This window comes from Schistocerca cancellata, chromosome 8 (assembly GCF_023864275.1).
Source record: "Schistocerca cancellata isolate TAMUIC-IGC-003103 chromosome 8, iqSchCanc2.1, whole genome shotgun sequence".
Taxonomy (NCBI): Eukaryota; Metazoa; Arthropoda; class Insecta; order Orthoptera; family Acrididae; genus Schistocerca; species Schistocerca cancellata.
In genome coordinates, this window is record NC_064633.1 from 416,423,864 (window position 1) to 416,439,457 (window position 15,594).

Below are 15,594 nucleotides of genomic sequence, written 5' to 3' on the forward strand. Positions count from 1 at the left end.
TCCTCGATAGCCCATAATGTGTGCTTTTGGTTCACCCACCTATTCGACTGACAAGTTCTTGACAACATTCTTATGACCATATGGTGGCCAATTGGATTTGTATATCATCAAAAAAGCACATTTTATTGGTATATTAAATGGAATAGTGGTACAGCCAGAGTACACATTAATTAGTTTGACATGGTATCACTATTCACCACGATTCTGCCCAATGAAGTGCTGCAACAGTTGAATGGGAATTTTTCCTCGCAATGATGCAGAACTCTTTAAATTTTGCCTCACAACCACATATTTCAAACGGAGCAGTGAGTTCTATGAACAGATGAATGGTGTCACTATGGGAAGCGCCTTAAGGCCTTTACGGAAAAATTCAAAGAGCAGGCAGGCATTGGAAACTGTGAACAAGAAACTCAGTATTTGGTTCCAAAATGTGGATGGTATGTTTGTTTTGTAGTGGCATATCAAGGAGGAACTGGGTTGTTTTCACCAAAATCTCAACGGGATCAACCTGAAGATTCAGTTTAACATGGAGTAGGAGGCAAACGGAAGATACAATTTTCTTGATATGCTAGTTCTCAAGAAAGAAGATGATAGCTTGACCAAATGGTTTACCAAAGACCAACACACACAGACTGTTACCTACACCAGGACTTGAACCACCATTCACAACAAAAGTCAGGCATCATAAAAACATTAGCAGATAGAGCAAGGAAAATTTGTGAACCAGAGCTGCTTGATGCAGAATTACATCTCACCAATACATTGCTCAAGAATGGTTATTCGTTAGCTGCAGTGAAAAGGGTGTTAAGACCACTGTGCACTGTGTAGAAATCATATGCTCAAGTGCTGGTGAAATTGTAAGTTTTCCCACCTTTCACTATGGACATTACTGACCACATAGGAAAAATCTTTAAAGAGCAGAATATCACAGTAATCCACAAACCACCCAGAAGATATAAGATCACCTAAAATCATCCAAGGTTGCTAGCCAACCACTGGAGTGGGGATTTGTATGTGGGTGTCACAAAAAGAAGAGTCAAAAACCAGCTAGAACAGCACAAGGGCAATTGGAGAAATGGGGAGATTGACGGATCAGCTGTTACAGAACATGCTCTGCAACCAGGAGACCATTGCATTCAGTTTGATAGTACTCAAGTACTGACAGTCACAAGTGGATACCATCAAAGGCTATACTGAAAGGCTATAGAGATTGTAAAACACACCAAGAATTTCACTAGGAAGGAGGAGGGTGTGAAACTGAATGATATCTGGATCCTGGTGTTGAAGAAGATGTGTACCAGTCTCCCACCAGGGTGTGATAGCAACAGTGATATGGCAGTCGACAATGGCCAATTGCACTTGCATATTGAAAACCTGTGACATCACGTGACTGTGTGGAAGCACACAGAAGTGGAATTTTGCTATAGTCAGTAATGAGCCAAGGTGTGAATTGGACATTGAGAGAAACTATGATCCCCCATGAAAAATCTCCTCTGCTGATGGGGCTAAAACATATTATTTTAAGGTGGAATCCATTCAGTCATGGCATAAAGGCCCAGAAAATTTTGTTATTTGTGATATGTCCCTGCGGAAGTGTACATTTTACAACTAACATCCAGTTGTCCACTGCCAAACTGTGGCCATGAGCAGAGTAGACCATCCTGTGGCACAACATACAGATGAATATAAAGTCCTTTCAGTAGCTTCTTCACTATGTGATCCATCTGGATATTCCTCTACACCACCAGCTTTTCTGAACTGCACAGATGGGAGTTACACTTAAAACACATTCTCTGTTCCTGTAATTATCCCGGCCTCAACCTACGGTAACATACTGTCCTCACATCTTCCACTCAACAGTTTCCACCCCCTCTGTCCTCTCTGCTACACTCTTTGTTTGCCACCCTCTGCCTTGTTTGCCACCCTCTGCCAATGCACCCGCCCATCTTTCTCCACTGCTCTCCTGTTCACTGCAATGACCAATTGCACTAGTGGATTGAAAACATCTGATGTCACACAACACCGTGGAAGCATGAAGAAGTGGAATTTTGCTATAGTCAGTAGTAAGCCAAGGTGTAAATTGGACAATTGAAGAAAATATGATCCTCCTTGAAAATGCCCTCTGAAAATGAGGATGAAATGTTTTGTTTTAATGTGAAATCCATTCAAGCACAGCATAATAGCCCAGAACATTTTATTAATTGTGAGGTGGTTGGTAGTCATACCAATAAAAAAGTTGTTTTTTGATTGCAGCAGACCTGGTAAATTATATGGCTGCTTTCACAGGTGGCCCAGCCCTTGATGGGATTGCACGAACCTGTGAGAGGACTGGATTAGGATGTGCTGGGTAGGTGAATTGGGCAGATCTGGCATCTGGGTCTTCCAAGGGATATGAACCTTGGGGCAATGGGCTGGGGTTGGGAGTGACATAGGGATGGACTAGGATGCTGCAGATGTTGAGTAGGTGATGGAACACCACTTTAGGAGGAGTAGAAAGAATATTGAGTAGGACATCCATCAATTCAGGGCATGATGATCACCTTTCATATACACCAAAATATGACAAGTTAGCTCCGGTAAGAAACATTTTTGATTTGTTTATCCAGATATGCAAAACAGCATTTACTTCCTGCAGATACCTCACAATCAGTAAGAAGTTACAGTGAGTTTCAGGCAATTGTCAGTTTAGACAGTATATACCCAGCAAACCAAACAAACACAGAATAAAAATATTTGCTCTTTGTGACACCAGGATGTATTATACTGTTGATACTGAAGCGTATGTTGGAACATAACCAGAGGGCAACAGTAAGTACATAATACTCCGGCTGCTTTGATTAAGAGACTGTGCACCTCCATCAAAGGAACTGGCAGGAATATCATAGTAGAATAGTAGATAACTGGTTTACCAGTCTTTAGTTGGTTGGAGGAGGGGGGGAAAAAAAAAAAAAAAAAAAAAAAAAAAAAAAAAAAAAAAAAAAAAAAAACCTTGATAGTCATGTATAACAAGACGAAAGGAGGCGTAGACATGTGTGACAAGTTTTGTGCTGTTTACAACTGCGTAAGACCCACTCGTTAATGGTCTATGGTCATAGTTTATTCGTTACAATTCTTTAGCTATTCATGCTGCTGAAAACCCAGACAGCTGCACTCTGTGAAGATATTTTCTCTGCCAGTTGTCTTATGAGCTTGTTACAGAACATGTGGAGTCCGAGATGCTATGAGTAACATACCATCTAATATTCCTTCAAGGATATGTGAAATTTTGCAAACTGAAGTGAAAGCATGGCCCACTGAACCCCTAACAAACAGAGAGGATGTGTGCACTGTGACAGGAGAAAGAACAGACCTTCCAGATACAGCTGCTGGAAATGTAGAAAATATCTCTGTTTGGAACATGCAAGAGTTATTTGTTCAGAATGTTTAAAACTGAAAGACTGTGACTGAAGAACTGTTGCAACCAAAGTGTGCCTTTCATCCTGTTTACAATATTATTATACATCTTTTTCGCGTCCACATGAAAAATATTGTATCATATTCGGAAAATGACAATTTCAGTGGAACTGAACAGAATTTATAGCTTTATTAAAGGTATGTACTTAGCCCATTAAAATTCAACACAGTAAACTGTATATAATCAATGACTTTGTTGATTTTTACTTATAAATCTATATTTACCACCATGCGGACTGATAAAACATGGTGCAATTACTGCAAGGTTAAATGAGGAATGCTAATTTTTGTAACAGCTGTTAACATGTTATAAGAAAATGCAGACTAGATAACGGAGGTAAGCATTCTTTTGAGAAACACTGCCCACAGTTTCTATCATTCAAAAGAAAATTTTAAAAAGCTGAGACAAGTTGGCTCTGCTGGGACAAAAAGCTACCAGATGCTAATACTAGAGCAGGCCTTAACTGAAACCTATACCAGGATGGTTAGATTTGAATTTGAAGTTTGTGTTTCCTGGACATGAGTAAGTTACCTTAACCACACTCAGTTTTATGGTTTCAGGCTTCTGTTATTCGTATTTTCTGCCAAACATCTAAGAACTTCAAAGCAGAACAAATGTTTTTCATATACATTTTCATATTTCCACATTCATCTTAATTTTCACCATCATCATCATTTGTCACTCTGGTAAGCAAAGTGAGATTGTAGATAAGCCTCCTACAACTTATCTTGTCATTCCACAGCTGTTGCACATTTATCTGACGCCGGTGGCCACCTCCAATTTGGAGGTCTCACTCCTCGTCTCTTCCTGAGACATCTTAGTCAAAGTAACCCAATGAGATACTGTGGTGAGCCATATTGTTCATCTGCTCATGCCACAGCAATAGCTTCAGTTAAGGATTCCTGCAGGCTTCTTCCTAATTCTTGCTGTTTGTAGATATACTCAATCCTTATTCTATCTATTTTTGTTTTCTGTAGTAGCAACAGAGGACCTTCATATCTGTTGCCAGGATTCAGTTCTTATTTGGCCCAGTAACTATTACTGCTTCCAGATCATATGTTAAGATAGGCAGGAGGTAAGTTTCATACAGGCTGTTTTAGAAGCCCGGTGAAATGTTTCATCTCAAAGACTCTGACATACCAAATTGTAAAATTTGGAAACTTTTTGGGTTCTGTTTCCAACCCCTTCATGTATGGTGTTATCTGAGGAAACAAAACTGCCTTACAACTGGAAAATGTTCTTGGCATCTACCTCCTCCACTCTTTAGACAGACTGTTCTGGAATTCCTGCTCAACAGCAAAATTTCCACAAGCAGAAAACTGTAAACAGCCATTGTTTTAATTTGACAGCTTCAACCAAAGGATTTACTAACTGCACATTACAAACAAAGTTCGAAGAAGGAGAGGCAGAAACATGTAACAGCAAATTGAAAAGATTTGTAGTACTGATATAAGGCCAAAAGAAACAAATAAAAGAGCCAGGAGAAAGAGTTGGGTTTGGCTGAAAAGCAAGTTCAGTAGAAATGTTGAGTAAATAACAAGGTAGAGATACAAAGGAAATCAGAGGAGCGATAGGGATGGACTGATGCAAATAAAACAGAAACAAAATTAAAGGAAAACAGGAGTAACATGTGGAACAATAAGAGCAGAAGTAAGCAATTCAGAAAATCCATTTGCATGGGTAACAGCATCTTACATTTTTAATATAAGAATAATTTTTTATAAAGCATGAATTTCTTCAAATAAGGGATTTTTGAAAATGTTATTACTGTCGAAGTGAATTAATGAAACAAACAGCTTCATATATACTGTTTGTATTTGAATTTAGCACTGTGGCAACAATTTTTCTAGTCTTAGTGTTTCATCGATACTGCCCGAAAGTGGACTAAAGTCAATGTCTCTCACATTTACTATATTTTCAAACATACAAGGTGCTACCCAAAATATCTGAGCAGTTCATTGTACTGGTCAAACCAGTAGCAGTACTACATTTTGTTGCTAGATGTCACAAGGTACACATCTTAGCCACTACAGCACGATGTGTCATCTTTGGGGCATGCATTTGTGAGTTGTAGCTGTGCATGCCAGGATGTGTATCAGTTGTTCTGTGAATTGTGAAATGGATAGAGTGAAGGAGCAATGGATTTGCATCAAATTCCGTTTTAAGTTAAAGAAAACTGTAGTTGAAACTCACCACACACTGACAGAGACATCTAGTGAGAGTGCACTAAGTCAAGTATGAACATTTGAGTGGTTCAAGTACTTCAAGGAAGGATTAGAATCTGTGGAAGATGGCAAACATTCTGGTCAACTGTCAACCAGTACAACAATGGAAATGATCATGAAAGTGCATGATGTGATTTTCAAAGATCGAAGGCAGGCAATTCATGAGGTTTTTAACAAATTTTGGCTGTCATAGAGTACATATTAATGAATTCTCACTGATGAACTGCAAAAAAGCTTGTCCCTTGCCTTCTCAGAATCAGGCAACAAAACTTCAGGATTCAAATGTGCACTGAGCTGCAACAAAGAGTTCGAGGGTCATAACAGGTGATGATTGTTGGGTATACTCTTATGACCCTGAAACCAAGCAGCAATCATCACAATGGAAAATGCCATCTTCTCCAAGGCTGAAAAAAGCTCAACATGTTCACAGCTACATGAAGTCAGTTTCAATCTTTTTTTTTTATTTTCCCCCCTTCGAATTTCAGGGAATGGATATAAAAAGTAGACTGGCAATGGCAAGGAAAGCGTTTCTGAAGAAGAGACATTTGTTAACATCAAGTATAGATTTAAGTATCAGGAAGTATAAGTATTTGTATGGAGTGTAGCAATGTATAGAAGTGTAACGTCGACGATAAATAGCTTAGACAAGAAGAGAATAGAAACTTTCGAAATGTGGTGCTACAGAAGAATGCTGAAGTTTAGATGGGTAGATCACATAACTAATGAGGAGGTATTGAATAGAATTGGGGAGAAGAGGAGTTTGTGGCATAACTTGACTAGAAGAAGGGATCGGTTGGTAGGACATGTTCTGAGGCATCAAGGGATCACCAATTTAGTACTGGAGGGCAGCGTGGAGGGTAAAAATTGTAGAGGGAGACCAAGAGATGAATACACTAAACAGATTCAGAAGGATGTAGGTTGCAGTAGGTACTGGGAGATGAAGAACCTTGCACAGGATAGAGTAGCATGGAGAGCTGCATCAAACCAGTCTCTGGACTGAAGACCACAACAACAAGAACAACAACAACAGTGCATAAGGAGTTTGTTCTACCTCATCAGATTGTCAACAGGCAATTTTACTGCAAATGTTTGGGGCAACTAAGAGAAAATGCTTGGCACAAACAGCAGAGTTGTGAGTAAAAGAAAGATCGGTTGGTGCACAATGAAAATGTACCCACGCACACCTCTCTTGTTGTGAAGAAATTCTACACAAAAGACAACATAGCAACGGACCCTCACACTCCCTACTCCCCAGACATAGCCCCTGTGATTTCTACATGCTCCTGAAGATAAAAATTGAATTCAAATGGTGATGTTTTGACTAGACTTATGATGTTCAAGTGGAATTGCATTGGGTCGTGAACACCCTCCCTACGACTTTCCAGGAATGCTTCCAAAAAAGGGAACAATGCTGTTATAGTTGCATACATACCCAAGGTGACTACTTTGGAGGTGGTGGAGGGCATTAAGATATAAATATAGTTTTTTTATTTGTGCAATAAAATTCTCAATATATTTTGGGTAGCATCTTACAATTATATGATTTACTGGACAGCTATGACAAATGAATCCTTAATAATAAATGGAAATGCACAAGATACTTGAGAATCGCAAGCTGGAAAAATATTTCAGCAAAACAATAATTCAAATAAAATATATACGATGAGATAAGGCATACCTCGCCAAATGTGAAGATTCTCTAGCTGTTATATTATGTGGAATTTGACTCCTGTAAGCCTCATTAACAGGTAAATGATGTGATGCACACCATTTTGCATAAAGCATTGCATACATTGTTGGGTTTATCCTTCTCATGGCGTCATAAAACCCATAGAAATACGAATCATAATACTGAAAATCTATTTCTGGTCTATCATTATTTTCCATACCTAAGAAAAGAAATGTTTAATAATCAAAGCTGTATAAACTTCAATAATATAATATAGAAGTGGTGAAGTAACTTACCACTAATATAGAATTGGAAAGTCCTGGGTGGAATTGAAGGAGTGACAATAACCAGTTACAGTATAATTGTGACATTGCGAGGAAGATAGGTACATAACGTAAGTAAGGCTGAACCAATAGCTTAGTTTTCGGACAAAATCATTCCTTAGAGATCACATAGCAATCACTGTTACTCCTCTTTTTCTTCCCCACTGATGCCACCTGTCCCCTGTTCACACCTCTTCTTCCACTGCCTACATTGAGACAAGCACAGCAATTCTCAATTCTTATCCCATTCAACTGCTGCCACTCCCTCACCTAGCTGCCATGTTCCTTTCATTCACCTCTCCCCCTTCCCCTCCTCTCCATGACTCCCTGTTCTTCTCCCCCTTTCCATCTTACACAATCCTTCACCCCAGCTACTGCTCATTGTGAAAATTAGTCTTGTTTATGCTCATGACTACTGCTCCTGAAGCTTAGTGTGTCAAATATACAGTGAGTCGTAATGTTTATCATTCTGTTGCCTAAAGTAGCTTACCTGTAGCTGTTGAGTAGTCATTACTTTTCTGCCAATCTTCATTTGACTGGACTATGGGCAACGATGACCTGAACAAAGAAATTGTGGAAATAAAAACACATATTCAGAAATCTTTGACAGAATTAAAAAGTGATGTAGTGTCCCCTCTAGTTTTAAATCACTCCTTTTATTATTCAAGAAAACACAAAACCTTCCATAAAACAGTACTTTCTTCTACGATACTTGGATAACTTAAAGCTACTTAGAAATTTCAAATAGATCAGTGATCTTTATCTTGTAAAAAGTTTACATGACAACTTGGGGGGGGGGGGGGGGGGGGAGGGGGGTAAAAGTGCTCAATTGAACAGTGGTGTGAAATGAAACTGATAGGCCTGTAGTACTGCCACTGAACAAACCCCTCTTGCTTCTTGCACACACGCACACACACACACACACACACACATGTGCACGCTCTCACATGCACACACATTCACAGCTATCAAATGTCTGCTATCTGCAGATGTGTATGAGCCTACCCTCATACTAGAGGCCAGTAATCAGACAATAAGAACTACAAAGTTCCGGCATTACTATCATGCAGATCATCCAGAACTAACACAGACCTGCTCATACAGTTCATGCACCACACTATTTTTCGATACATGGATGTGAGCCAGACCCAGACTGAATGTGTGTGGCACATTAACAACCACTGGATGGGTACACTGGCCAACCTGAGCATGATTTTTAGGTGGTTTGCCACATTCATTTATGGAAATGCTGAGTTGTTCCCCATTAACAATACACAAACAGTTAAAATACAATAACACACAGAAAACAACTAACACGATTCCCAAACAGATGGCATGCACAACTTCTTCCCTTAGGTTAACTGATGATGATGGTGAGAGGAAGGGCATCTGTCATAAAATTAAACTGAAATAAATTTGTGAAGTCATAAGAACAATGGACCCTGTACAACAGGATAAATGGAGAGGAAAAGAGAGTCAAACATTAAACACAGTTGCTTAAGTTCACAGTAGGAGTAATTATAAAATAACGTTTAACCAAAGGTGAAGTTCAATTGTGTACCAACAATGAGTCACAGAAAGAAATTGTTAACCAGCACTTAATTTATCATCTTTCTTGCAGCAACTAAATGATTTCCTCTCCTGTGCCAATCTTTTCATCTAAAAGTAGCAGTTACACTCAACATCCTCAATTCTTTGTTGGATATACTCCAATCTCTGTCTTCCCCTACAGTTTATACCCTCTACAGCTTCCAGTTTATTCCTTCTATAGCTTCCTCTAATACCACAATAGCTTAACAAATGCCCTACCATTCTGTCTGTTCCTCTTGTCAGTGTTTTACAGATATTTCTTTCATTGCCAATTATGAGGAGAACTGCTTGATTTCTTATCTTGTAAGTCGACTTAATTTTCAGTGTCCTTCTACAGCAGCAAATGTCAAACACTTTGATTCTCTTCTTTTCTGGTACCAAAGCAACACCAAGCACCAAAGCTAAGGATCAAATGAGCTCACTAGAAACAAGACAACAGAAACTGAGAAATACAAATGCAATTTTTCTTCCATTCTGTTTCACTGTGATTACTTGAATGGTTGTACATAGACAAGAAGTGAAAATGTGAATATGTAGTATGAAATATATGCAGGCAATTTGAAACCAGAAATAGAGTAGGAGTTCATTAAAAGACAAAGATACGACCATTGAAGAAAGTAATCCAGACATCAGAGGAAATGCATTATGAGGTGGTGATTGCCACATCAGTCAACAATATGATTTATAGTGAATAAGGAAACTTGTAAATCTACAGTTGTAGAGGAGCAGATGAGTTAAAGAATAGTTGACACATGGGCAACATATGTGTTGTACAGATAAGCTCGCTCTTTAACAAGCACTTAAAATAGGTAATTAATAAGATGGTTCAGACTCAGTAAATGCTGCCCTGGAATACTGAAGCCCAGCCCATTACAAATAATTCCAGGAATGCAAATATGTTCCTCATTACATCAGAAAATGTAACAGCTATCAAAAAAATCTTTAAAATCAAAAATTTATTTTACAATAATCATGATATCACAAAGTTAATAAAAGTAGCTTACTGATTTTAATAAAATCTCCAGTTATTTGGGTAACCAGTTATTTACTAGTGCAACACTTTCTGATTGGTTTAAACACGCTGTAGTTGAGGCACTGTATCAAAACTGACTATCTTCACTTTCATTATTGTTCTCACAAATTTTAGACTGTTTAATATATGAGTGGATCCTTAAACAACTGACTATAAATAACATACTGTCAAACCCATAGTTTGAATTTCTAAATGGTACTGTTACTGAGGAGGCTATTTATGAATATAGTCAGAATGTACTTAATTTATTTAATAAATTACTGGTATATTCTGTGATCTGTCAAACATATTTAACGGTGTAAATCACAACACCCTTCTAAGTAAATTAAAACATTATTGTGCAACAGGGAACCCTTTAAAACAGTTCAAGTCATATCTGTCTGACAGTCTGGCCTTGGCAGCCAGATACAATGGTTACGTGTGTGTGTGTGTGTGTGTGTGTGTGTGCGTGTCGTGCATGTATGAATTTGTGTGTGTTTAATATACAGAAGAAAGCCTTTCGGTCAAAAGCTTACTTTCTTAGCAATATTTTTGTTGCACCTGTCTGTGACTCAACATCTACCCTTTCCATAATACTGTCATTATTCCGTTCTGGTTTTTCCACTACTTGACAGAAAACAACAAGTGTCCATACAAAAGAATTAAGTGTTCAGCTATTATTTGAATCATAACTGATTGCATGCTGCGGTGTTGTGTCCTGCAAGGTTCCGTCTTAAGAGTCCTTTCTTTTCTTGGGTATATCAATGACCTTTCAACAGTCACATTAGCAGATACTAAGTTTGTTTTGTTTCTAGAGGTTTCAAACACTATGACAAATAGCATATTGCACCCCGAAAAACTTTAGCTGAACTTTACATTATAGAGTGAATGCTTTCTTTTTTATTTTTGCATTGCCTTCGTTTGGCAACCTTTACTTCACAAAAGTTTGTTGAAGCATTTCATCAGCTCTGTTGCATTCTTCTCCAAACTGTATGTAGTTCTAGAAAGAGCTATTAATGAAATTTTCATTGACATTAATAAATGGTTTTTACCACAATTCTTTGTTATTCAACTTCAAAAGAAATACATTACGGAGTTCAGAACTTTCCACATATCATATGTGTGAAATATGATGACAAGCAGTGAAAAGAAGTTGACAGTCAAATTTTTGGGATTACACCTTGATGATAAAATCAGTTTGGAGAAAAATGCAACAGAGCTGATGAAATGGTTCAACAAACAATTGTAATGTGAAGATTTCCAGGCACAGGTGATGCAAAAATAATAAAAAATTAAAAAAAAGCATTTGCTCTATACTGTCAAGTTAAGCTAAAGTTTTTTTGAGTCGCAATATGTATAACACAAATTATTTGTGAGTTACATTCAAGAACCTCTTGCAGAAACCCATTTAAGGAATTATGTGTACTAACTATTGACTCTCAGTATATTTATTTCTTAATGAAATTTTTCATTACTGATACATTCAAACCAACAGCTCAGTTCATTAATATGTAACTAATAAAGTAAAGAAGGTTAAAGGATTTACTGGTGGCAACTAATAATTTATTTCATGTTCTGGTCATCTATGCTGGGAATATATCTCAGGTTATGGAATGAGTCAATTTTACAAGTTTGCTGTGATAACGGTAATATTCTATTGCACTGTCATATCATAACCACCTTCAGGCACAAATCGTAAAGCAGGGTCATTGATGAAACAAAACACTTAGCACTGAAAGCATGTCTATGATTAGCACCAATGTACAGCCAGAAAAGGACTGAGCTCTTGGATGGAGTTTGCAGCTATTTACACAAACATCAAATATTCCAGAATGCCAGTACTTATACAAACACTGAATATTCCAGATGTAGCAGTCCAGTAAGATGGACGCTCACATGGACCATGTTGGGGGCCAAGACATAGCAGTTTGAGGGAGCAATGACTGCTATGGAGAGTGGAGGAGCTGTTCTTATAGTGCTCAGGATGGCAATGACTCTCCAACCTGGGCATTGCTGGTTTGATGCATTCGCAAGAGTTACAGAAGTTGGCCAGTGGTAAAGATGGGTGTCACAAGACAGAATGCTTGCATGTAAACTGTTTATTACTCCAACAAGTTGCAGCAGTTGCAGTTAGTGCCCTCATCAGGTGGTACGACCAGAGTCGATCCACAGCATCTGTGTTCCACAGCCATGGCCAGGCATCAATATCGTAGGCCACAGTGGTGTCAAGTGGTGTTGAATAGCTGGCTGTGTCAAGGCTTTGCATGGTCAGCTTATCTCAGAAGCACTGCATCAAATACAGTGGCTTTATGTTGTTACACAACTGCTAGAACAGCTGTGTCCTTCCCAGCCGAGGTGAGTTTCAGCCACTGGCAGGCACCCCAAAGCTCAGTGAGTAGAAAGGTGTCAATTCATTCTTCACCCCATCTGGTAATGACTGCAGCAGGAAGAACATTGGCAGCCTCGTGGCAGCAGCAAGCACACAGCAGATGCCAATTCACAGTCTGGCTGCGTCAAAATGGCCAGCCTGTCTAGATGGCCTGCTTTTGTACAAGATAAGGCAGGTCTTGTTGTGGTTGACACCATGCACAGGGCATGTCATGCACCACTGAAATGTCTTGAAATGGCAGTTATTGTTGCCCCACTATGGAACAGAGCTACTGGCATAGTGTAAGTGCTGAGATTGTAGGTGATGGCTGGAGTCCTCCTCCCTGGAGAGGCTTAAATCTGACTGCAACAAAACAGTTATTTCTACAATCAAATTTTACAAAACACTTGTCCAGAGTATAAATTCTATGTAAGCTGTTGTATGTCTGTACTCTAGATTCTTTTACTTATATTTACACTGATATTACTGTTCCACCTTCTTGGGCTCAAACACAATTATAAATGACAAGTCTCTCTATAGTTTGTACAGACCTAATCACTGGATGATTCTGAAAACTATGCATAAGTCCCATGAACAGTACTAGGATAACTCATACATGCTACTACATTTTAACTCTAATGGTTATTTTGTCCACATCACTCACACTTAGTTTCATTGTTCATAGTCCACTCACTGCTTCAAGCAATATTTCCTATACTCTCCCTCTGAGCCTCTAGGGAAAGTCAGTCTAAAATCCAATTACAGTCCATTAAATTAACTTGCCCATTTAGCAGCAGTGGTAAACCATCTTATAAGGATAAGTGTGAGGGGATCAAGGAGGCATCCTACAACATTACACACCAAATGATCAACATGTTGCAATGCATAACATCAATGCTTCCCTACCAAACTAAATTAAACATATTAAGATCCCATTATACAAATCACATTACACATTCTCCGTAGTTAAACATTTCACCTACAAGTTCGTTTAAATAATACCTAATCATTTACTTTAAATACACCAAAATGTCTCTTTTATAATACCATGAATGTGATTTAAATCTCAGTGTTCTTAAATGCATTCTAGCATAGACATCCCTGTAGTACAAACATACATATGTTCAAAAGAAGAACTTAAGCTAAACTATTCACAAAAACTAAGTAATTTATGATAGAATCATAACAGTCATGTTATAATTCCCATTAGAATTGGAGAACTATCACTTAGACCTTAAACTGCATCTCTGACGCCAAGAGATCCATTCAGTGTATCAGACTGCATGAGCTCCTCCCATTCAGTGTATCAGGCTGCATAGGCTGCATGAGCTCCTCAAAATCACTGACTTACTTAACCAAGATACTTTCCCAGCTACAATCTGTGTGCCTTGATACCACCCAACAACAACTCTCATCATATTCACTATAATCCTCAATACTCTACAATAAACCTCACTGTTTGAATTCACAATTACCTGAGAGACTAGTCCAGTTTATCATGCTGTATGAGCTCCTCAAAATCACTTACTTATTTAACCACAGGTGCTTAAAAACCTGGTTCTCTTAGTACACCTATGATACTCCATAAAACTTCCTGGTACCTGGAATGTTCTCCCTTACACTGGTTCAGACAGTTATCCCAGATGGATTTTATGCAATCATGTGCATTGTTACTCAGCAAACCTGGAGTGGTTTAACTGATGAAGACAGGGCCAGTGCCTTGTGTTGCGTCCACGTGGTGCCTTCAGCATACTGCTTCTGTGAGTCAGTGCTGCATGATGCAAAGACAAGAAACCCAAACCATAAGATACAGTTGAAATGCTGATCTACATCTACATTTCACCCTGTCAGTGCTTGTCCCATCCTTTACAACTACCTTACTTGAAAATTGAATAGGCAGTAGGTGTGTGGCCCAGGAAGAGAAAAACAAAAGAAAAGCTCTGGACAGAACTGAGGCACCCTGTGGATGGTAAACCATATATCTACTAGCATAATGCTATAGGACTCCTAAAACTATAACTTACACGATAACATTAGATTACGTGTACACTCTTCTACCATTTATACATTCATCTCCTAGATACACTTGCCTATACTTACCCAAGATATATTAGCTGTAACTACCAACATATTCTACACAGAAAAGAAGGAAAAAGGGGATGGACACAAAATCAGGAAAAATGGAAACAAGGACTCCTTAAGAGGTTACAATACACATGCTGCTACTTACTTGCATTGCTGATGATCATAGCACCTTTGCCAATACCGCTGCTGTCACCAAATGTAGAGATGTAGGAAGATGGACAGTTGCATGCCTCACACTGGGTGCCAACATGTAGAGCACCAGTGGTGCAATGATTGCTATAGAGGGGTGGAAGAGCCAGTCTTCTAGTGGTCAGGGTGGCACTTGCACTCCCATCTGGGTATTGTGGGTTTAATGAGTTACCAAGGACTGAGGGAGTCCATCAGAGTTGAAGATGGCTACAGCTAGAGTGATCATGTGCATGAAAACTTTTAATTACTCCAACAAGTTACAACAGTCACAAGTGCTCACCCTCGTCTGATGGCATGCCCCATGTTCACGCTGGTGTCCATATACCACAGGCATGGTCAGGAATCAATCCTGCAGCTCATGTTGGTGACAAGTGGTGTCATGAGGATAGTAGTAGCTGCTGCCCCAGTCGTAGTGAGGCCTTGCACGGTCAGTGTGTCTCAACAGTGCTGCATTCACTGTAGCTGCTTTATGTTGTTGTTATGCTGCTGGTGTGGTGGGTGTGGTCCTGTCCAGCCAGGCTAAGTTTTTGGTATTGGCACCAAGGCTCAGTGACTAGGAGGGCCTTGGTTCATCCCTTACGCCATCTGGTGGCGTCCTGCAGCAGGAAGAATGTTGGAGACCTAACAGCAGCAGCCAGTTCACAGCTGATGCCAATTTGTAGCCCAGCTGTGTCAACAT

At 39.0% G+C, this 15,594-nt stretch overlaps 1 protein-coding gene across 1 annotated transcript in view; it reads right to left on the reverse strand.

The window, feature by feature from the left end:
* LOC126095603 (uncharacterized) overlaps positions 1-15,594 on the reverse strand; it is a 167,277-nt gene that overhangs the window by 117,336 nt on the left and 34,347 nt on the right. Inside the window, exons 3-4 of the mRNA XM_049910373.1 lie at positions 8,162-8,229; positions 7,358-7,568 (exon numbers count right to left, since the gene is read on the reverse strand). Of these exons, the coding sequence (XP_049766330.1) occupies positions 7,358-7,568; positions 8,162-8,229 (279 nt within the window). The remainder of the gene's footprint in view (positions 1-7,357; positions 7,569-8,161; positions 8,230-15,594) is intronic.